This window comes from Channa argus, chromosome 7, assembly GCF_033026475.1.
Source record: "Channa argus isolate prfri chromosome 7, Channa argus male v1.0, whole genome shotgun sequence".
Classification (NCBI taxonomy): Eukaryota; Metazoa; Chordata; class Actinopteri; order Anabantiformes; family Channidae; genus Channa; species Channa argus.
This window is the reverse complement of record NC_090203.1, coordinates 13,665,409-13,686,634: the sequence shown is the minus strand read 5'-3', so window position 1 is coordinate 13,686,634 and position 21,226 is coordinate 13,665,409. Positions and strand designations below refer to the sequence as shown.

General features: G+C 39.4%; 2 protein-coding genes across 3 annotated transcripts; both read right to left on the bottom strand.

Moving 5' to 3' along the window:
• Positions 1 to 7,622: 7,622 nt before the first annotated feature.
• snx10b (sorting nexin 10b) lies at positions 7,623 to 9,510 on the bottom strand. The gene is made up of 6 exons (XM_067510279.1): positions 9,353 to 9,510; positions 9,011 to 9,147; positions 8,838 to 8,938; positions 8,629 to 8,730; positions 8,253 to 8,462; positions 7,623 to 8,113 (listed from the first exon to the last, which is right to left on the bottom strand). Exons 2-6 carry the CDS (start codon positions 9,101 to 9,103, stop codon positions 7,984 to 7,986), a joined length of 636 nt encoding a protein of 211 aa, XP_067366380.1. The 5' UTR covers positions 9,104 to 9,147; positions 9,353 to 9,510; the 3' UTR covers positions 7,623 to 7,983.
• A 224-nt stretch (positions 9,511 to 9,734) lies between these two features.
• On the bottom strand, positions 9,735 to 13,069 carry cbx3b (chromobox homolog 3b). 2 transcript variants are annotated; one of them, XM_067510281.1, is made up of 5 exons: positions 12,856 to 13,069; positions 12,284 to 12,424; positions 12,058 to 12,208; positions 11,400 to 11,569; positions 9,735 to 10,895 (listed from the first exon to the last, which is right to left on the bottom strand). In XM_067510281.1, the coding sequence occupies exons 2-5, from the start codon at positions 12,421 to 12,423 to the stop codon at positions 10,775 to 10,777; spliced, it is 582 nt and encodes a 193-aa protein (XP_067366382.1). In that variant the 5' UTR covers position 12,424; positions 12,856 to 13,069; the 3' UTR covers positions 9,735 to 10,774. The 2 variants fall into 2 exon arrangements, with proteins under 2 accessions (XP_067366382.1, XP_067366381.1); XM_067510280.1 differs by having other exon boundaries at positions 12,841 to 13,067.
• Positions 13,070 to 21,226: the final 8,157 nt, after the last annotated feature.

Genomic DNA, 21,226 nt, shown 5'->3' with positions numbered 1-21,226 from the left:
TAAAGAAATATCAAAGCTATACTATAGTTTTATAGATCAGGGTAATATGCTTCTTTTTGGTTTGCTAAAGACAAAAAAGACCCTCGTCAAGGTTTTGTCAAGGTTGCGAGAAAATGGGAAGAAAAATGTGTTCATTAACCAATAACTCACTGTATCTTTCTTTCCCTGCCCCTGTATTTTTTTTCTTAACTCCTGTCTCTCTGTTTTGTTCCTCTTGAGTGATGAGCTAGTCCTCCGTCCTCTGGGTGACATTCAAAGCCGACATAAATCTTACTCTTTATGGTATAGTGCAGCGATAAAGCCTCTCTGCTAATTGGAGATGTAATGAATTATCATAATTAGTTATTGAATATACTACGCTGAACATAGAGAGAAAATGCTTTGTTGTAGTGTAAAGGGATGTCCAAATGACATTACTGACAATGTTCTCAACATGCATCAGTCCCAAAGTGTTTCATAATTTGGGTAGATTAGAAAACACATTGGGATAAAATTTGAATTTACCACGCAAACACAAATGTTTCTTTACTGTTTCACTTGATGTTTCCAACTAAGAATGTTCCCTTTAATGTTGGGTTATGGGTTAGGTTGCCAAAGGCAAGTTAGGCTAAATATTGCCTCTCACTTTTATGTGCCAATAAAGGATTTCCTTAATGGATGTCAACTACACCCTCATCCCCCCTGTTAGATTTGGACAGCCATATCCTCACAATATACAGGTTCTTTTATTGCAATTTAACATCAAGATATAATGTTTCATAGATAAATGCCACTATGCCATTAATCTACGGAGCACTAAATTTCACTAATGATACCAGAATATCACTAATTAATACTTACAACCATAAAGTTACACTTTTACTGTCCAAATATATATAGATTGAGTTGCTGAGTAATAATAAATAAAATTAGACTTGCTGAGAAAGATGATAAAAATATAAAACAAATTTCTCCTTAGGACAGAAAGCATTTATAGACAGATTATAACCAGTGGACTACAGCTCAATCCAGGCAAATATAACATCTGCGTTTCCCTTTTTTTTAACAGTAATCTGACATCTGACATCCATGACTTCTGGGTAAATAACTCCCAAGGAATATCTGTACACCCAAACCTTCTTGGTCATCTTTGTTTGGAAATATGATGTAGCAGCATCCTGGTCACATCCTTACCTACGGGGCTGGCGAAGGACTAAAGGCTAAAGACTCAATCTATACCACTTTAGAGCGGTGATCTTGATCAAGCTGACAGCTGTTTCTGCTGCTCTTTAACCAGGTCACTCAGCCATATATCACACCACAGCTTCATAGAGAGTTTCTGTCAGAAATAACACTGCTTTATTTATATGGGATCCCCTGGCATTTTGCAGGAAATGTATTACCTCTCCAACTGGCCCTCTGTCAGCATTCCATTAAAGCCTACTCCTCCTGGTCTAAATCTTAAAATCCGAAACAGACACTTTTTAAATGCAAGTCACTCCTAATTGAGGTCAGTTTCTGTTAACATAATTCATGGCAGCTGACAAATTAAGGCTTCCTCAGCTGGCTTATGACATTGTGGGGAGACATGGTGTTTTGAAAGTAAAAGCTAACACAAAAGGTGACAGGCTGCACTGAAAATTCATATTGGTGGATTCCGAGGTTTACATTTTCATTTTTATATCAGTGATTTGTCAATATTTGATGTGATATATTTTGAGCTGCAGAGTGGGTTTAGAAAGGTCATTTTTTAGAAGCACTGCAGCCACTTCTGTCACATTATCAGCATCTTGTTCTTCCTTCTTGTTAATTGCCTTGTGGGAGCTGCAGACAGTAATGTTAAGCAAAGACCTGGTATATGTCTCAGGAGCCAGAGTGGAGACGGCCTGTCAGAGCAGTTTCTGCCCTTAGAAACGTAACCATGAACAATTGTGAAGATGCTACCTTGAACATCATCAGTACCTGACTGATTTTTTAAAGAGATTAAGCTGCTGTTGCTGCAGAAAGGCTTCACATCTCTTGCACCCACTGAACGTTTCACTGCTACAAATGGGTCCAGGCTGTCAGGCAGCGTGGAGCGATGTGCTGACATGTCATTCAGGATAAATCAGGCTTATCAAAGTGACAGGTGTTTGTCCACCTGCTATAAGCATCTCGCACGCCTCGTTCTGACTTCATCTCCTCGCAGATTATTTACAAGGTTGCTGCCTCTGTACTCTGGCTCTGTTGACTCTCTATATTTGTAGCTTTAATACCAGGTGAGCGCTCTGCCACTGATTTACTCTACTAGTTAGTGCGGTGAGTAATGGCTCTGGATGTTCTAGGAGGATAGTTTGTAATCAGGCCTGGTCAGAGATGTGAGAGATGCTCTAACTGTAATTACAGCCCTCTCAACACTGTGCTCCACCTCACTGCAGCTGACTCCCTGCCAATCCTGTGCAAACTGATCATTCCGTTCTCGCCTTCTCTTTTAACCCCCCACAGAGCCAGATGCCCCTGGTTGTTATAGCCGTGCATTCTTGCTGAAGTCACATCTCTTAATATAGATGCTTTTTGCAAGATGGCACCCTGGCAGAGGAAGTAAAAGTATGAAGTTATTAGAGCTTGCTGAGCTTAAGGAGTCACTAGATAGCAGACTGCCATCACTTCTACTTAATGTCATCTTTGGTGTGTTTCCAAGCACAGGTCCTGCCAAGCTAACCTGAGCTAACTTAGTGTCCAGGGTGCACGTGGAGCTGCTCATCAGTATAGAGTGATAAGGAAAACACAGTAAACAAATGCATAATGCTAGCCAGCCTGAGGACGCAGATCTCATGCACTATTTTTCCATGCGATTTTGAGGTTTTTAACAACCTGGGAAGCAGCAATTATGGAGCATGCTGATAAGTTTCAGTCCTAATTCAGATTTGATTTTGTTACACCAAAAATACTAATTCTTATGGTTGAAAACATGAGCAAAGAATTCCACAGACTTTTTCTGGTGGCTGGTCATGATGTTTGGAGATGGGCTTCATGCTTCCAAAATTATCTTTCATGCCATTTTGACCCAAACACTTGCATTCCATCCTTTTTTATCATTTAAAAGAACATCTGACGTTTCTTTAAAACAATTGACTGATGCTGATATGGTAGATATTTAGGCAGAGAGGAAGTTGCGAGGAGTCAAAATCTGTTCTTACTTTCTCTGCTGAATTGTGTTTAAAAAGCTTCAATTTACTGTGATTCAGTGTTATAAAACAATAACATTTCCAAGGCAGGAAATGTGTATTTACCTTGCCTTACAAGCTTGAAATTGGAATAAACATGAGACCATACAAATATAATTAACAAGATAGATATGATGATGTATGTTTATCTAACCACACAAATCTCAGGACGAGCTCCCTGAGATTCAACTGGAGAACTTTAACATTCGTGGCTCATGAGAACACCTCAGCCAGAACACCATAAGGAAAGAACTGAACTCCAAAGAGCACTAAGCAGACCTTTGAGTTCAGATTATCTTGCTTATGCACTTCCCAAAAGAATCTCCCTGCTCAGATGATGAGGGTTGTTGAATAGCCAAAGTTTTGACCTATTGGTAATATGTTCAGGAATTCATGTTAAACGCCATCTGCCGAACTTTTCTTGAATAATAATGAACTTGGCATAGGCCTATTAACATACCATGAATGATAATCATGTAAATTTAGAGTACTCATTACATGTATATTACATGAATAGCAGGTGGGGTAATTTGTGTAATTTGAGGCTATATGCAGACACTGGGATGATGGACGGTGTCTCCAGAAGACTAGCTGAGCCGGCCAGTGGATCTACTGCAGAGTAAGGAGAATTTAGACTCATCATAAAAGATTTCTCCTTGCCTCTTATTTCACTTGGACATTTTTATGTTTTTTTTATTTTCTACCTCATTGCAGCCGTGAGCTGCCTGCTGATTTACACACACTGGCAGCAAAGCACAGAGGCCTCGAGAGACGGACCCCTTTACCCCTTGATTTCTTTCTCCATCCTGCCTCGTCCTCTCACTGCCACCACTGGCCCTCTCTCCATTCACTGAAGTGGTCCTGACCAAAGAGCTCCCCCCGTACCCATTCCTCATCTCTAAATAGACATTAGCCCGGAAGGGTTGTTATTCACACATGATCTTCTGACACACCGAGGGGCTGTTTTCTGTGCCAAGGTAGAAATTCATACAAGGATGAGCAAATGGTATCATAGACACTTAAGGTCTCATACAACACTCACATTTTATTTCTAAGTTCTTATAATCCTATCTGAGCTCACTACAGCCTTTCAGATTTTTGTTTGTAAAATATATATAAAATATGAGCCCATCCTCATTGCTATAATTAGCATGGACAAAAATGATCGAAACACCTTTTAATTTAATGCAATGCAGGTTAGCAGCAGCACAAACTACATCGTCCAAAATGTTCAATGAATCAACGCTTCCCTGAAAAACTATTTAAACAAAAAAATGAATTTTATTATCCTCACAAAGGAGGATATGTTGTGGGACACCTGTGTTAGACTTAATTAATTTTACCTATACTGTACCTAATAAAAAACAAATTGATATTAAATTCAAATTATAGTCAGTGCAGACATGTCCTAACACAGGGACCTTTCCTCTTATGATTTTGTTGTTGGTTGAATGCTCTACAAGGAAACATGTTTGATTTGACACAAAATTTCAGAAAATTATGAAACAATGATCTTAACTTTCTTTCCCCCCTCAGGTGTTACAGAGGAGCTGCATTCACACTGACCAGACCTGACTCCAACAGATGAGAATCTCTTGCCTGCCTTGGTACAGTGATTACCCCCCCCCCGCAAGTAATTGCTACATTCATGCACCAAAAGCCAACAGCACGTGGACGGGAAAAAGCAAGTAGAAGCCATGCTGAGTTTGATGAATGATGGATCACTCTTAAGTGAGCTTGTTTCCATTTGTGAGAAATGAGGGACAGCGAAAAATGTTTTGGCCTTGAAAACTGTTTTTTTTTTCCACCAGGCTGAAGCAGGTGTTAGGATAGAGTTTTTGATAACAGACGCACAGAAAGATGCAGACACGCACAGCTACAAGGACAGATGCAGAATCCTTTTTTTTTTTTCTCGGCTGTCAGCTTGTGGAGTTTTTGTGTCCCTCAGTAAATCAAGGCACATTTTTGGCATGAAAGGTGTTAGACCTTGAAAAATATTCATAGATGAGACGTATGTTATTAACAATTTAATTAATGCTCCTCCATTTCTCCATAGTGAATGTGATTGTCTTGCTGTATAAAAAAATACATCAGTTCACCAGCCTCTACCATTATCATATAACTATTGGTGGTGGGTAACTCCGGCATCATTCATTTAGGTCTCATCCTCTATCTATTGGCACTGCAGCTGGGCTTTTCTGATATCGACTCATCCAGGTTCCACAATTTTGCAGTCACAGAGATTTAATATCTGAAATGGTGCTGAACTCCGATTGCTACTAATGGATTCTGTATAATGTGGCACTTAAAATGCATGAGCGGCCTCTGATTTATCTGTAATTTGCCTCCAGTAGACCATATCTAGTACCTCAATACTTCCATTTGTTTTTGGCTCAGCAGAGAAAGCCTGATTGGAATTTCATATTGTTACTTTTGAGCTTGAAAATTTGGTTCATTCCACAACATAAAATGGATTTTTTTGCTTTTTGTAATTCTGTGTTAATTACAGAACACTGGGAATAGATATCAAGCATGATATCACAGAAGGTTTATTTGAGCTGTCGTGGCAGAAAGACATGCTGACTTGTTCTTAGACAGATGGGCATCTCCCAAAGGGGCAGTTTTCCTTTATCTTTTCCTCTCCCATTTTATGTGTCAAACAATAAGCATACAAATTAGGATAAACTGAGCTGAAGCAATTGTGAAATAAAATAAAAGTGTATTTTTATCTTTTCTGGTTATATCCAGCTCAATACCAACTGAAAACAGCAATTTTAGTTTTCACTCCGTTTGAACTCGATGAGGGTCATACAAAATGGAGCAGGAAACTGTTAGCCAATCAGTCTGATGGGTTTATAAGTGTCTTGGTTGTCATGGCAGTGGAACCGCACCACCAGGTATAGCCTGCAGCAGCTCATACAGCTGATAGATGGAATAAGACAATTTATAGAAGTGAAACCATCAGTGTAAGCATTTAAATCTACAACACTGTTTGCTGCAAACTACTGTTACATGGAACTGTGACTAGGTGAAACATATTTATAGAAATCGTATATATGACCACTACCACTTTAGCTTCTGGAGGTGGTGAGACACACTGTACAGTTTTAGCTATTTAAATCTCTAACCCAGCCACCCCAGGACTGGAAGAAGTATTTTAGACATGCTGTGGCCATGAGTCTCCCAACACCCCTCACTACTCATGTTTCAAATTTTTATTGCTTTATGTATTGTAATACACAACTTGTTCATTTGTTTTGTTTATTAAATGAACAGTTTACTAATAACTGTGTATTTATATGATCTCCTTTGCTTTGTATAAAATCTCTTTACAACACTGAATATACTTAATATATTCCTCCAAATTTATCATGTCTAAACATTTTTCCTGAAAATATCTCATTTGAAAAGATCCCATTTGGTTTCTACAACAGACTGATAAAACCATCATCTCAGAAAACTGTAAGCAGGAGGTCTTTTTTAAATGTAAATTAATTGTAAGACTTTCCATCTACGTTTGTGTAAAAATTGCCTTTCTCAAACCCCTCAGTATGCTTTCTGTATCTACATCCACAAGGTTGAATTGTCACCAAGGCAAACATTTGCACTGACAGTGTCTTTGCATCCGTTTCAAGTCACAGGATAATGTCGTGTTGCTTCATACAGTGAAGCACTGACAAAGAAGACACATGCATATATTGCTTTAGCATATGTGGTTGTGCATGAGTCATTCCACCCACCAATTTAGGTCTACATGCTCTCCTACTGTCCAAACCGTTTGCAGCTCAGAGAAGAGCAGGTCCGAGGTGACGTCATGTCTTTGTTGCCCCGACATGGGAGCCTTTTGTTCTGTTCCATATCTGAATTCATAATGAATTTCACTACTGCTGCAGAGAGACAAAGCTTAACTAATTAGCTGTGCAGATATGTCAGTTTGCTATCACTGTTTAATGGCCATTTCCTCTGCTTAAGCTGCTCGCTGTGGGAGCACGTGAGTGCTCAAAGTGCACAGACATGCACAGACACTCAGATATGTGACTGTAGTGAAAAGGCTTACACAAATAAAAAGCAAAAGAGACAGATAAAAATGTGGCTTGTCAGTGCAGCTGGCATTTTGTTCAGCAGGGAACAATGTAGCCTGTCTACCTGGTAGCCCTCTAAGACAGGAGCAAGTCCATTGGGATCCCACAGGACTTCCTACCAGCTACACACCTGACAAAAAGGGTTGTGTGAAAAGTCTGCAGAGACCCTATTACACATGTCACACTTTCAAGCACTTCAGTGGCCACCGGATGACAAGCTCTTCACACCTTATACTTATACAGAGACAGCTCAGCCACAGAGACAGAAACTAGATTGCCACTGCTTAAGATAAAACATTGTTATCTGCACATATCTGTCCAGTTTCATGTTAGATATGACCAACAGTCATTATGCTTCTGTTTCTTGTGTTTATAAAATAAACAGCATATTTTCATAGGATTCGTGAAATTACAAAGAAATGGGTGTAACAACACTGCCATCTTCAGGCAAGTTGGTGCTACTTATACAATAGCTGAGTAGACAGGTAAACAACACATAATGAACATACAATATATACATTTTTATAACAATTTACTGTACACATTTTAAACTGAAGCCTAAACAAGAACATAATATGCTAAGATGGAAATAAGGAGCAACTGTGTAGCTAAAAGTGCAGTATGGTGAGTAAGAATTAACTTACTTAGGTCCAGGAGGTTGCACAGAATAAACATGTATGGACAATATTTCCTTCAACAGTATAAAAATCATGTTTTTAGTCAGAACCAGATGAGCAACTGAGAGTTTCCTCCTGGCTGGTTCCCATGAGATCAAATGAAGCTGTACTTTCCTTTTTATTTATTGCCACATCTTTAACCCGGGGGTCTTGATCTCTACACTCAGAACTGTAATAACAAGATAAGACAAGACAAGAAAATATTAAGGGCATGAAAGATCATTCAGTGATATAATTTAGAGAGTAAGGCAGCAGGAGTTCAGAATTTTTGGAGTGGTGAAAGACTCTATAGCATGACATTACCATACCTATCTGAGTCAGATTCACAGGAGATACAGAGGTCTTTCTGTAGATCCCCTTCGGAAAGAAATCGCCTTCGTCCGCAGTGCTGAACTGCTTGAGCCACAGAGTAGTGAGTTTTTCCAGAAGCACAGGCCTCCATTTTGGACACACTGAGCTCTGACTGTAGGAAAAGATGCAAACAACTGTCGGACAGCAGCAAAGGGCTTTGGAGGATCCTAGAGAATTGAAACAATAAACAAATTAAGGTTGTTACACAGTGTGCAGTAGTGTTGGTGTGGAAACTGCAGTCACGTGACCCTGGGGAAAATTGATTCACCGGTTTTTCTTGTATAGTGACATGTTAAAGTTCAAATGTGTATTGATCTTAGAAATCGTGTTTACTGTTCCAAAAACTTCTGCAGCCCTGCAATCCGCTCAGCAATCTGTTGGGCATTGTTCAGGCAGAAGAATGGGTTCTTTGGGGGAAGCTCAGGCAGTTGTATCCTGTAAAAAGACAAAAATACACCATACAAACAACGGAAAAAAATCAAGTAGTAGTTAAAATTGTATTTGAACACAGAAAGTTACACATTTACAGTAAATGGACTTACATTAGAAGGGAGTTCTTTTGTAGTTTCTGCCTGAGCCATACAAACTCACTGTATCTCCTTCTCACACATGAAATCTTCTTGGTGAAGCACACACTGTCAGTCTACAACAGGATACATGTTTTTTTTAATTGAACTTTGAGATAAAAGTGCCAGGACTTTATTGCTTTACTTACATGTAAGCAAATTTCATAATCTATGTAGGCATGCCAGAAGTCATTCTTTCTTATCCGTGGGTCCCGAACCCACACGCTAACGGGCTGCTGCATGGAGAAGGCAAGAGAGACTGAAACACCCAACTGAAGGCAGAGTTCTTTAAAAAAAAAGAGGAAGTTTTTATTCGTAGGAGGAGGAAGTGAGGTGACCAACAAGACATGTATCCGGATAGGAAAATTCCACCAAATGTCCTTTATTGTTCAGGAAAAAAAAGTTGTCAAAACTTTTCAAGCTTCTGACCTGTGACATTTCAAAGCTCTACTTTTTATGTTTTCACGTTTACAGCAGATATTCAGGCCTACCTGACTGATAGCCTTGTCAGTCTCTTCTCTTATAATTCAGAAGTCCTTTAGTTGGAATCTTGATAAGTCAGCCAGGTAATGTTGTGCTAAACATTGTGCCAGTGTCTTTTATTTGCAGTTTTATTGTCCTAGAACAAAGGTTTCAAAATAAAGTCACAAGGCTGAGATAAGCCCCTCCTTTAAAAATAAAACTCCCTTTGGATTACTGAATAACAGGCCTGTGCCAACATGACCATATCTAATCCAATGCTTATCTTGTTTACTGCTTTACGACTGTCATTTTGAATCAATAAAAACACCTCTTAGTTTTTTAATCAGGTAATATCAAATGTTGTACACCGGATAACTTACAAATGCGATGTTAAAACTAAATCGAGAGAAGTGTCACAAAGCTTCCTTTATTCACAGAGATTTCACAGATCAATGGTCAACAGTTACAGTAGTTCAGTAGCAGGTTTGATTTACGAGGTTTAAGGTTCAGCTCAGTGTCCCATAACAGTCATGGGAGATATGTTGAGTCAGGACAGTGCCATCGCAATACAAGTATCATGTACATGGACCTGTGTAATTAGTGGAAGACAATGCCCCCCATAATTGGACAGTCTCTTTTCTAAAGTGCTAAATTTAACAATTGCCTAAGCCATTATACAGTAGGTGCACAAGAGTTGTTTTGCAATTTTCTTAAACCTCATTGTTTTATTTAACATATCATTTTCAATAATTGTGCCAGAATTTCACTGTGTAAAATCACCAAATAACTCAATACAATAAGTACATAGCAGCTGATTGGAAATGTCAGGAAATTTCTGCTGGGCAACATTTTTGGATATTTTACGTCAACCACAAGGATCATACAGAGACACAGTAAAAGCTGTGGCTATGAACGCCTCACACAATACAAATTTTAAACAACTCATAGATTTACAACCTCCAACCAAAATCTAAACCAAACTCGAGGTACACACTGGGGAGCAGTTATCGGCCTATACAGGTCTGCAATACAAAATATAAAGCACACACTAAACAACCAAAAACACAAATGCTAAACTATTATATAATAGGTCTTAAAAACAAATCATGTCCACAGTGATTGTGTCCGCTACATGAAGACACAAGACCAAAGCTGCTACAGGTTTGTCTCATCTCAAATCGGCTGCTCCACACAAAGATTAGTTTTAGTCTCCATCGCAGTCTCCACAAAGGCACAGTGACCTTATTGAGCACCACGAGACTGAGAGCACTTAAAATCCATCCCCACTGAGGTTTCTGCACCTGCCAGAGTCTGAAACTCAACCTGCAGCAGGACGTAATTTCACACAGTGTGCCGCTAATGTCAGATGAAGGAGGATACTCAATGGAGGTTAAACTAAGCTTCTGGCTAGAGCACAGCCGTTTATCAGTTCTCTTCGGCACACAAGAACATCACTGCTCCTCGTCCCCACAGTGCCAGGTCAGCTTCTGCTCGTAGAAGTCGATGACCACCTGGGGACACCTGGCACTTGCTTCACGGGCAGGCAGCAGCGCTACGTCATCTGAGTTTTTCCTGTGGAGAAACACACACACACGAACATTACGTTGTCTTTACACAGCCTTAAAGAACTCCATGCATGCTAAATTACCACATCTCCACACCCATTTGACACCAAGGCGTGTGCTTGGATTCCAAGACTGCACCGATGTTACTCAAGCGGTGTCACAAGTTAAGTTTTCAGACCCAATACAGCTCATGGAAACCACAGGACACATTCTTTAGACAGTTGTATTGTGTGTTGTAATCCCCAGGCCTAACCTTTAAAGCTGCAGTTTGTCATTCTGTCATGTTTGTTAAATCAATTTGATTGATTACTGTAGTCACAGATTTATGTTTGTCATGTTGTCAATTAAAAACATAGTACAAATCTTCGTGTTTGCCGTTAGATTAACAGATGTGTCACAAGTGTGACTTGACATAATACAAACACTTGCCCAACCACATGTTTTCATTGAAGGGCAGAGGAAAAAGAAAAAAAAAAAAAAAAAAAAAAAAAAGGGGAAGCAGTGGAGTTACCATTTGACTAGGAACATGAGTTCCCCCTGCCTGTCTGTGGAGCCGATGATGCATTCAGGCTCGAGGTAAGTGCTGAAGTTAGTAGGGGCGTCTGACGACTCATTGTTTGGCTCGAGAATGTCGCAGTCACCCTGCACAGTGTGAACCTGCAGCTGAGGCCGCATAAAGGACTGCAAAGAGAAGGACACGGGTTAGCGGTTAGAAGAAGCTGCCAACATAAAATTCACATGGAGAGCCTGCCCAGATGTGAAATTTTTTACTGTATCCCCCCTCATTGTGAAACCCAAGCAAAAATTACTGCTTTCACTTTCAAGGGGAAACTGGCAATGTTCACACACCCTTTGGTTTCATATCCAGCCTTTACCTTCACAAAAAAAATAGAACAAAAATCTGCCAACATCAGATAATTTTACTCTACTCTAATGCAGCTCTAATTATACTGAGAAAAACACTTCCTGAATTCTCTCTTTGGCTAAAAGCGCCTGCTAAATGACTAAATGTTAATGTAAATATCAACCTAAAGCACTATAGAAAAAAGGTTTCTAATGATGAATTTGATTTTCTTCCTTTTTGCAGATGGAAACAACAATACAACAAAACAACATGGAAACAATATAGACGTTCAGACACTCCAACGCTACATTTCTGGCATACTCACAATTTCCGTCTCTTGCTCTGTCATTTCGTCTTTGGGAATGAACTCTTGCTCAGTTTCCTCATTCTCCTCCGGGAGATGGGTGTTTCTTAAGAACTGCTGAATAAGTTCAGGACAGTCCAGATTGTCCTCGGGCTCCCACGTGTTTTCTGCACTGTAAATTAAAATGACAGTTTAACATCCTGCAGGACAGACGACACAAAATGCGACCCGGCAACGCTGTACTTACTCGGTGAAGCCTTTCCACTTTAGAAAGTACTCCACTCTTCCATTAAAGATTCTGCGGCGAATTATTTTCTCTACCACAAACTCCTGGACAACTGTTGTCTCCTCAGTCTTCCTCTGTTTAGCAGTTTGCTTCTTTCTCATTCTGCCATGAAAAAGCATGAGGAAGTAAAATGACAACCAGCTTTAGTTACTGCAAGGCCACTCACAACAGACGCAGAACTAATTCTTTTTTTGGGGGGGGGGAGAAAAAAACACACACTGAATAAATGCTTTCATCTCCCTGTTCCTGGAATATTTACAAAACAACATGGCAGTGCACTGTGCCCTTCACACAATGATTCATACACTTTTCATAGCGCTCCACCTGCTGTTTCTTTCGGGAGCACTACATACTAGTCCGTCGGTCCAAAACGCAACACGTCAGTACCGACACACACGTTTATTATTCATTCGAACAGTTTAGTTGAGGACGTGTTGGGCAGACAACTGCATGAAGACATGACTGAAAACGTGACTGAGTGATGCGCCAGACGCTACGATGAAACAATATGCACGTACGCTTTCGGTGTTTACTTAATCTCGGCGGACAGCCTGCTGGGGTGCTGCTCTGCTCTGCTTTGGAACCTGTCGCTGGAAACTACACGCACACAGCGCCGTCGATGCTGCTTTGCGCGCAAATGTGTTGTCCGTCTTCACATGAGCGAAACAACTTTTCATGAATGACTTCAAATTAAAGATGGCCGTTGATGCTCGGAGGAAGTGGTTGCCAAGGGAAAAGGTCATGCCAGGAAAACCGGGAGGAGACGACGGGGACGCGCACGCCGCCGACCAATCAAAGAGCAATCCGCTCGTCCGTCCCCGTCCAGTGGTCCGGAACAGCCCTGCCACCCATGGACGTCAGCTGGGTATGGCACCAGATATTGTTTTTGTTCTATATTTTTTCACCGTCAAAAAAGGGTAATGTAATACACTTATATTATATTATAATATATTATAATATAAATATTTTGTAAAGAATTTAATTATCCACTAGTAATTAATGTATTTATGTTTAGTATTAATAAAAAGTCAACCAAATAGATTTTTTGAACAAAACGTATGTTAATGCATACTTTTTGAACTTTATGTACGATCAATTTTTTACCTTTGTTGTTTTATTTTTATTTCACACAAAGTAAGAGATCTCAGTGCTCCTGGAGGTATTTATGTTTTCACGGAGGGACTCTACACTCCACGACCTCCTAAACTACACTGAGTGTTTCAAAGAAAAAACAGCCTCTGGAGGATTTGATTGACACCTCCCTTTTAGCCAATGGGAGATCCCAAAGCTGCTGATTGGCCCAGTAAAGACCACTAACAGGCCATCCAGTCTACTGCCAAAGTTTATTTCCTTTTCTTTACCAGTTACTCCACACGCCACTAGGGGACGCTGTGTGATTGCTACCAGGTTCAGTGGGCCAAAACCATAATGCTTCTGTATCCCAGTACACTAACAAGAATGGATTTATGCTGGAAAGCACATAGCAAAAAGGCAGCTCAACAATAGGTTTTACTACAAGGGGGATTCACATTGAAATTGCCTCTGATGCAATGTTGTCTCTGATTCCTTTTCCCCCTCAAGACAGTATTATGTAACACTGGGCACATTTGCTCATTAAATTTGCTTGCGAGCAGTACAAAACAGCACTATAAGAATGTACCATAGCTACAGGAATGCCTATGGTAAGAGCATCTCAAGGTGCATGGTTAAAATACTGAGAATACATAATATCTACATTTCATTTTCTGTGAGAAAACACTGGGGTGACCCTGGGGTGACCATGGGGATGTGATTAAAAGTGGTTTCAGTGAAAAAGGCAGATGTGGTTTGTATGGTTTCAAGGAAAGGCCTCATTGATTACAGTTTCAGAAGGGACAGGACACAGGTCTTACATAGGTAACAAATCAATGTTTGATCATTTAGACTTGCCACATTATGCCGCACTCAAATCCGATGTGCAGAGGAAGATTCACTTTGGAGGCAGAGTGTTGGTATGATCCTTAGCTCTTACAGATTCAGTATTGATAAAGCCAAAGTGTTTTTTTCAGTTTGTATAGTTATTATTTCTTAATATATTAACAATATTGATAATGTCTTGCATTCTGTAATCAACATTTTTCCAAGGTTTCAGTCTGTGCCATGAGCTATGGTGAAACTTTGGTACCTCCTTCAAATAAGATGGGGTGGTTTACCAGGCTGTGAAAATTCCCTTCGGCCTGCGTGATTAAGATTCTTAATTATTATTGTTAATAGGCTGTTTTTTGTTTAGGGTTTAGACTATTAGGTCATCCACTGTAAATGCTAATAAGATATTATTAGCTGGATAGAGGTATTTACGTCCAACAGGTAAGTAGTTAAATGGTCCACGAGCTAAAATATCATGCTAGGGGAAGATAAACACCAGCTTTTATGTTTTACAATATTATATCTTTATACTAGATGCGCTGTAAGCATTAGTAAATTATTTAATAGTAATAAAGATTTCAATTCTATTAACATTACATATTTTTCTGTACGAAACTGGGTATGAGTAGACCTAGAAACCAAAGCAAAATATGTGATAGTTATCTCCTGTATGACCCTCTGTCACCCTCTGACCCCATCCTGTTGCTTCTTATGGGGATTTAGTACATGTTGTCATAGTAACCCCACAGTTAATAGGGTTGGGTTGTTGCTGCAGGCAGTGGAATGGCAGCAATGCATGCAGTGAGGTCCTGTCTGGATTTACTGCTTTGCTACAGTATGGATCATTTTGGATCCTCTTAACCAAACCTAGGAAAGTAGGTTATTTCAGACTATGAACATGACAAAAACATAGATACTGGTCAGTAATTTTCTACATTCACATCTCTTTTAAGGTGCTCTTTTTTTCTCACCTTTATTAGACAAAAGCAGGAAAAAAGACAAAAAATATAGCATCCGGGCGGGCCATTTCTACACACACACAAACACACACACACACAAACACAGCAAGGGAACTCTACAGCATATAATTATCTGTTTTTAATTTATATGGAAAAATTTAAGCATTTTAAGGAAACCCGAATTTTAGGAGTTGTAATTCAAGGGAATTCGAAGAATACCTGACATGTTTAAAACATATTTAATGTCTTGTATTTGTTTGTATGCTAAATAACTCAACAGAAAGCAATAATAACATGATTTGAAGCATTTTTTGTGCCTAAAACCAAACGGACTGAACCCAGGGTTGACTAGGGCACTAAAAATGAAATACAGATGTTGATAACCTGACATGTTCCAGAGTGCAGCATGAAAAGATATATCACAGTGTACCCTCATCCCTTAAATCTGCTCAGTTCTCTCCCAGACATTCCTGGGGCCCACTATGAATGTAGCCCTCATACAGATGGGCCTTGAGAACCACCTTGTCAGAGCAAAAATGAGACCAGATGGCTGGATCCTGCTGTGAGGAGCAGTAGATGGAGTGAGTAGCGGTCTGTGTGGCTCAGGCCAAGCCTGACTGCACCCTTTTCACACAGAGAGGCCCTGGCGTTCCCTCAGTACCACCTTGAGGCTCTCCGGTTACAGCCAGGGAGAGGACATTCACGTCGGCCCTGTTACTCTGACCAAGCATTAATCAGGTTGCATAAGGAACAGGGCTCATTCACACATTAATGTAAATGGTGGTGGGAAAGTGATTTACATGTGCTCTTTACTGACTGATTGATGAACTGATAAAGAGCTTTCTTAGACCTCATTACCACATGATGCTGATACACGTATTTCAAAGCACATTTAAACTCGGAAAAGCACTATAACAGCTGGGATGCGTTACTGTCACCAACTTTGTCACCACTACAGGAGCCCCCAATACCTTTAGTAGTGCCACAAACCGTCTCATACTGAAGCATACCGTCTCCCGTTTCAGAACTTTTTTAGTGCTCTAAAAATGTTGCTCTGTGTTATTTTATACCCTGTTCTGGCATGAAGGGCTTGAGGGGACAGTTAAAGTCTTTGTGTCTATGGAGTTACTGTGAATGAATACTGTAAGAACGTATCTACTAAGAATTAATTTCAGCTTTGATTAGCTTTTGATTAGTAGATCTCACAGACAATTTTCAAAAAAAATTTTGTTTCTAGAGTAGTGTGAAGAAACACACTGAGCTGAGATTCTATCTGCATAGTCAAAAATGAAGTTTCACGCCTTTACTTTCTATCCATTACTGACAGAAAGTCCTTTACGTATAATGTGAAATGACTAGATTAGTATAGCACCTCTGCAAGTTTAAACATGGTTTAAAAACAACATCACAAAAAAATAAAGGATATGATAAATTATATCGCTGCCATCGCTGCCATTGTCACTAGACACCAAAACCATGTAAAGGAACGAATATATGTTGTTTTGAGCATCAAATACTGATAGGATAAAGAAACAAAAACAAAAGGAAGTAAGAGTCTGGTTACAGTCTAATAATACTCTACAAGTACTGCATTCATAATACTGCTTAACTAAGGGTTAATTGGTTCATAGTTTTAGTTGGTTTATAGTAATAGTTTTACGGTATGTTAATAGATTATTATACATTTATTAACACATGGTCTCGTGGCATCAAATATGAAAGTACAAAAATGGCCTAAGAGCGCTGTATTATCATATACAATAATTATTATTACAGTAGCAGAAGTGCAAAGCTGCATACAATGGAAATCTAAATGGAAATATGAATGATGTGCTATTTTTGCCATTTGCAATACACTAAGGGCTGAACATATATTGTAGAAATGGCAGTTTTTCTGGCCATTATCACATTACCGTTATGTCCTGAATGCCTTTGTGGAGAGATGTTATAATTATACTACTCATTATTATATCTAAAATAGCTGTAGTGCCATGAACTTGATTTTTGGTGCTTGTAGTGCAGTTCCCCTAGTTTTAGAAAATAAAGTATCAGAAATTGCAGGACATAAGAAGAAAAAGTTTCACTCAGAGAGCGTAAACAGCAGCTGACTTCATCTCATATGTCTCTTGGCTGGGGGTTTCCGCTCCACAACATGGAGCCCATTGGATCCTGTAACACTCTGACTGACAGGTGAATGGCACCAATGACAAGTGACTCCCATTCCCCAAGGGGCTAGTGTGGCACAAAGTGAATGGATATGAGAGGAATGGGGAAAGATTGTCTTTGAACCTAAAAAGACTACATCCCCCTTCCCCTACTTCTCATTTTCTCCCAATGTCTTTGTGTGTCCTTCGCTCCACTGTTCTTTCTTTTCTCTGAGCTGGTGTTTTGTTTTTGTGAGTTTTGTGGTTGATGGAGCAAGTTGACTCGGGGCAGAGTAAAACGTGAGTAAAGTTCAATGAAGTCCTGTCATGTGGGAGGAATGTATCAGTCAGCTTACAGGGCTGATTTAGAGAAAAATATGCAGTAAATATAGCATTTGTTGCACAATTTTAAATTTAGATTATGTTTTATCCTAAGATAAACTAATTAAAGTAGATATTTCATAGAATATGATAATAATTGCTTATTTCTGAAGCTACATTTGAAGAAAATTCAGCATTTTGGGAAACTTCCCCTTTTATCTAGTGTTAGATGAACAGTAGACATGAAGCAAGTTTCTCCCCTCCCATCATGATTTCAATCTCCATGGGCCCAATTGAAAGTATCCTAACAGATGCATCACTATCTGTTATGAAAGACAACTCTGTCCAAGTCAGATCATAAATCTGAGCCTAAGGGGTTAGTGATTACAACAGAAAAAAACACTGTTACCCATCTCCTTTCACTGCTGTGTTGAGTGTGTCAATAAATCCACCAGAACTGTAGGTAATCACTCCGACTCCTCCCACAGTTCCCGCTCATCTTGAAAAATGTACAGAAGAGTGTGTGCCAGGTCCACCAGACTAACCAGCTTCCCCCTTAAAATGTGAAAACTCCGAATGCACTGCCTGCTCTTCCCTATCTTCACCTTACTACTCTCTCACAAAGAAAAAACATTCTGCAATAGTAATATAATGGTGACAATGATCTTTACCCAGAATTTTATATATATTTTATAATGTTATATTTTTATATTTATATTATATCATGGTCTTTACACTGGAAAAAGAAAAGGTAAGGACACTGTAGCACCCTTGCAGCATCTCAGTCTGACTGACTATGCTTTCATTTTGCATATTTAATATTTATTTAAACAAACGTGTCTGCATTCAAGTTCTATTGTTTTAATAACTGTCACTCAGATTTCTATTTCATAGTCTGTATTTAACTTCTATTTTAGACCTTCACATGGCATCTTAACCTAATTTTACTCTCATTCTGTACATGCAATTTCTGCTTTTTTTGGTCTGTTTTCTTTTTCTATTACTCAAATATTCTGTCATCTTGTCATCTAAGAATGTGTGTTTATATGTTACGCCTTGGGCCTAGAGAAACAACATTTCTGTTCCCCGTATGTCTGTGCATAGTATAAAATGGCAATAAAACTTCTTGAATCTTAAAAGAGAAAACAAATACCGCTTTTATGTCTGATCTGGATACAATTCTCAAATATCTCCTCTACATCTTTATTACATGAATATGAGGGCTATAAACAATCGTTAGACTCTTAGTGCACTTTTCAGCAAGTAGACAGCTGAAGAGTATCTCATCCTCGAGGGGTGAGAAGACCTTTGCCTTGGTAAATCTCCTTGTTACTATGCAGCTGCTGACTGTCTACTCTCATCGAGTCCAACTCCACAAACCACGAATCTAGTCTGTTGACCTTTTGCTCTTTCTCTTGCTCACAGCTGTACACTTTTAACTTTAGATCTGCTCCACATCCAATCAGGAGTCAAACCTTTAAACCCCACATTTCCCCCCTCTAGCTGGCCCATCTGCAATCAAACCCCATGTCTGGTCTACAGGGGTCTGGATGTAAAGCTTGTCACTCAAATAAAGCATGCTTGCTTTCTGGGTCCTGCAAATCTGAAGCTTTATTCCTCAGCCAAAAGTACTTTGACCGTGACCCATTTCAGCTCAGCCAGACCCATAGCAGTTCCATGCCATCTAAAAGCTAAGTGCTTACTGTATAGGCTCCAGCATGAGCACATGGTGGGACTAACCAGCTCTTCAGTCTTGCCTGCCTGCCATCTGGAAAATAACAGCTTTAAGCAGGTCCTGCCAGTAATTACCCTGCAAACTCTGAACAAAGGCGCAGAACACACTGTAGTGAAATCTGGATAATTGATGGGGACAGGCGTCAGCAAATGAAAAGTCTATTCCGAGCAGTGAAAATATACTGTTTGCATATGTTTGTGTGCTTGAACACAATACCTGGCCATATGGCTTCATCAAAACTCTGACACTTTTCATGATATACTATGAGCAATAGTTCAATATAGAATACTGTATGTGCTTTGCAGGTTCACATGATAGCAACACCGAGATCAAATTAATTTGGAATATACACATTTATATGTTCATTTTTGCCAAAAGTCAGATAAAAATATCAATGCCACTCTCAAAACGAATGTTACCTGCCAGATAACCGACTCAAGCTTAGACCATTTCTGTGGTTAAAAAAAGAGAGAGAAACATTTAGAGGTACTGGCAGGTGTAGTTTGTGAATTTAGACTATGCTGAGATACCTTTACTCACTTGTTTCCATTGTTTGTGCTGAGTTAAGCAAAGCTTGTGGCAAAAGTTCTTGTCAGATAGAAAAATGTCTGGGGGGACTGTGTCCTATAACATTCACAACCAAAAAAAAAAAAAGTACATTGTAATTGTTATGTCTTTTGTTACATGCCTAGGGACTACATAAGTAAATTAGCATAGCTATAATCCAGCATGTTTACATCTGCTGTTCTATAAATACAAATGTTCATCAATGTGTATTGTCCTATTAGAAAAATCGAATAAACTAAACTAAACAGTAAAATGTCAGTGGCAGCAATGGGCCAAGAGTACGTTTGGAATTCTTTACACAACCACATGACACTTTTTATGTGTAGGCTATATCATGAATGGACAAAATATCTAAAGTATTATATCGGCGTTTGACAATTATCATGCCTATTCCTGCTCCATTATGGCAGACCTTCATCGATGCTTTTGAGTGTGGCCATTCAGAACAGCTATAGACATATTTGCCTTCTACTGTGAATGAAGAAGACATGAACGATGTCTTTTCATGCACACTATTTCTCGATGAGGCTTATGACTGTCTTTAGTGTACACATGTAAATAATCTTATTTCAATAATTGTTGAACTTTTCCTTTAATTAATCCGAATTTATGGGAGAAAAATGATGTGTAGCCTCACATTTGTCCTATATTTGCAGCAAATAAGTCTGACCTCCTTTAAATCAAAACCCCCACAAGACAGTCCCTCCTCAAATAGACAGATTTATACTTCCTATGAAAAAGTTGCTGGGTGTGAAAATTTGTTTCCATGACTTGCTTTCCACACATTGGTACAGAGCACTAAAAACCACAACCACTCCTTTGGTTTGAACCACTGCGTAGACCTGCCAAAACATGAAGTTGATATACACTGTCCATTTTCCAAAATGTCGTTTTCAATTTTAATCCTATCAGGATCTAATCTGGAAACTGTTACTCACTGTGTCTTGAAAATAAATTGTTTGCAGCTGACAGTCAAATGTGAAGGAAGGGAAAATGGGGGTGGGGACAAGTGGCAAAGGCCCTCTGGTGAAATGCCATCTTTATGCTGATGCACAGGAAACAGGCTCTTACCAGATGGGAAATGAAGTGGCAAGCTCAGGACGTCTTATATTTCCCCTTGTGCTTTCAGATGGGCCTTGTTAGTGCTGAGACACCAGGGCTCCAGCTTTTGTCCGCACAGAGCCAATAGTAAACAATGCTGCAGCATTTTTAAAAGACCTTAAGTGCTTGTGATGGCTGAGAGGTATGCTGCCATGAGGTCTTGAGTTTCTCA

What these genes read in the sequence shown, in the direction of transcription:
- snx10b (XM_067510279.1), bottom strand. Translation starts at nt 9,103, where the DNA reads ATGCAGCAGCCCGTTAGCGTGTGGGTTCGGGACCCACGGATAAGAAAG. An exon ending in ATTATGAAATTTGCTTACAT is followed by an intron (nt 8,939 to 9,010) that starts GTAAGTAAAGCA and finishes ATCCTGTTGTAG; the next exon opens with ACTGACAGTGTGTGCTTCAC. An exon ending in TGTGAATCTGACTCAGATAG is followed by an intron (nt 8,114 to 8,252) that starts GTATGGTAATGT and finishes TTGTTATTACAG; the next exon opens with TTCTGAGTGTAGAGATCAAG.
- cbx3b (XM_067510281.1), bottom strand. Translation starts at nt 12,423, where the DNA reads ATGAGAAAGAAGCAAACTGCTAAACAGAGGAAGACTGAGGAGACAACA. An exon ending in AAGTGGAAAGGCTTCACCGA is followed by an intron (nt 12,209 to 12,283) that starts GTAAGTACAGCG and finishes TTTAATTTACAG; the next exon opens with TGCAGAAAACACGTGGGAGC. An exon ending in CAGAGCAAGAGACGGAAATT is followed by an intron (nt 11,570 to 12,057) that starts GTGAGTATGCCA and finishes TTCTCTTTGCAG; the next exon opens with TCCTTTATGCGGCCTCAGCT.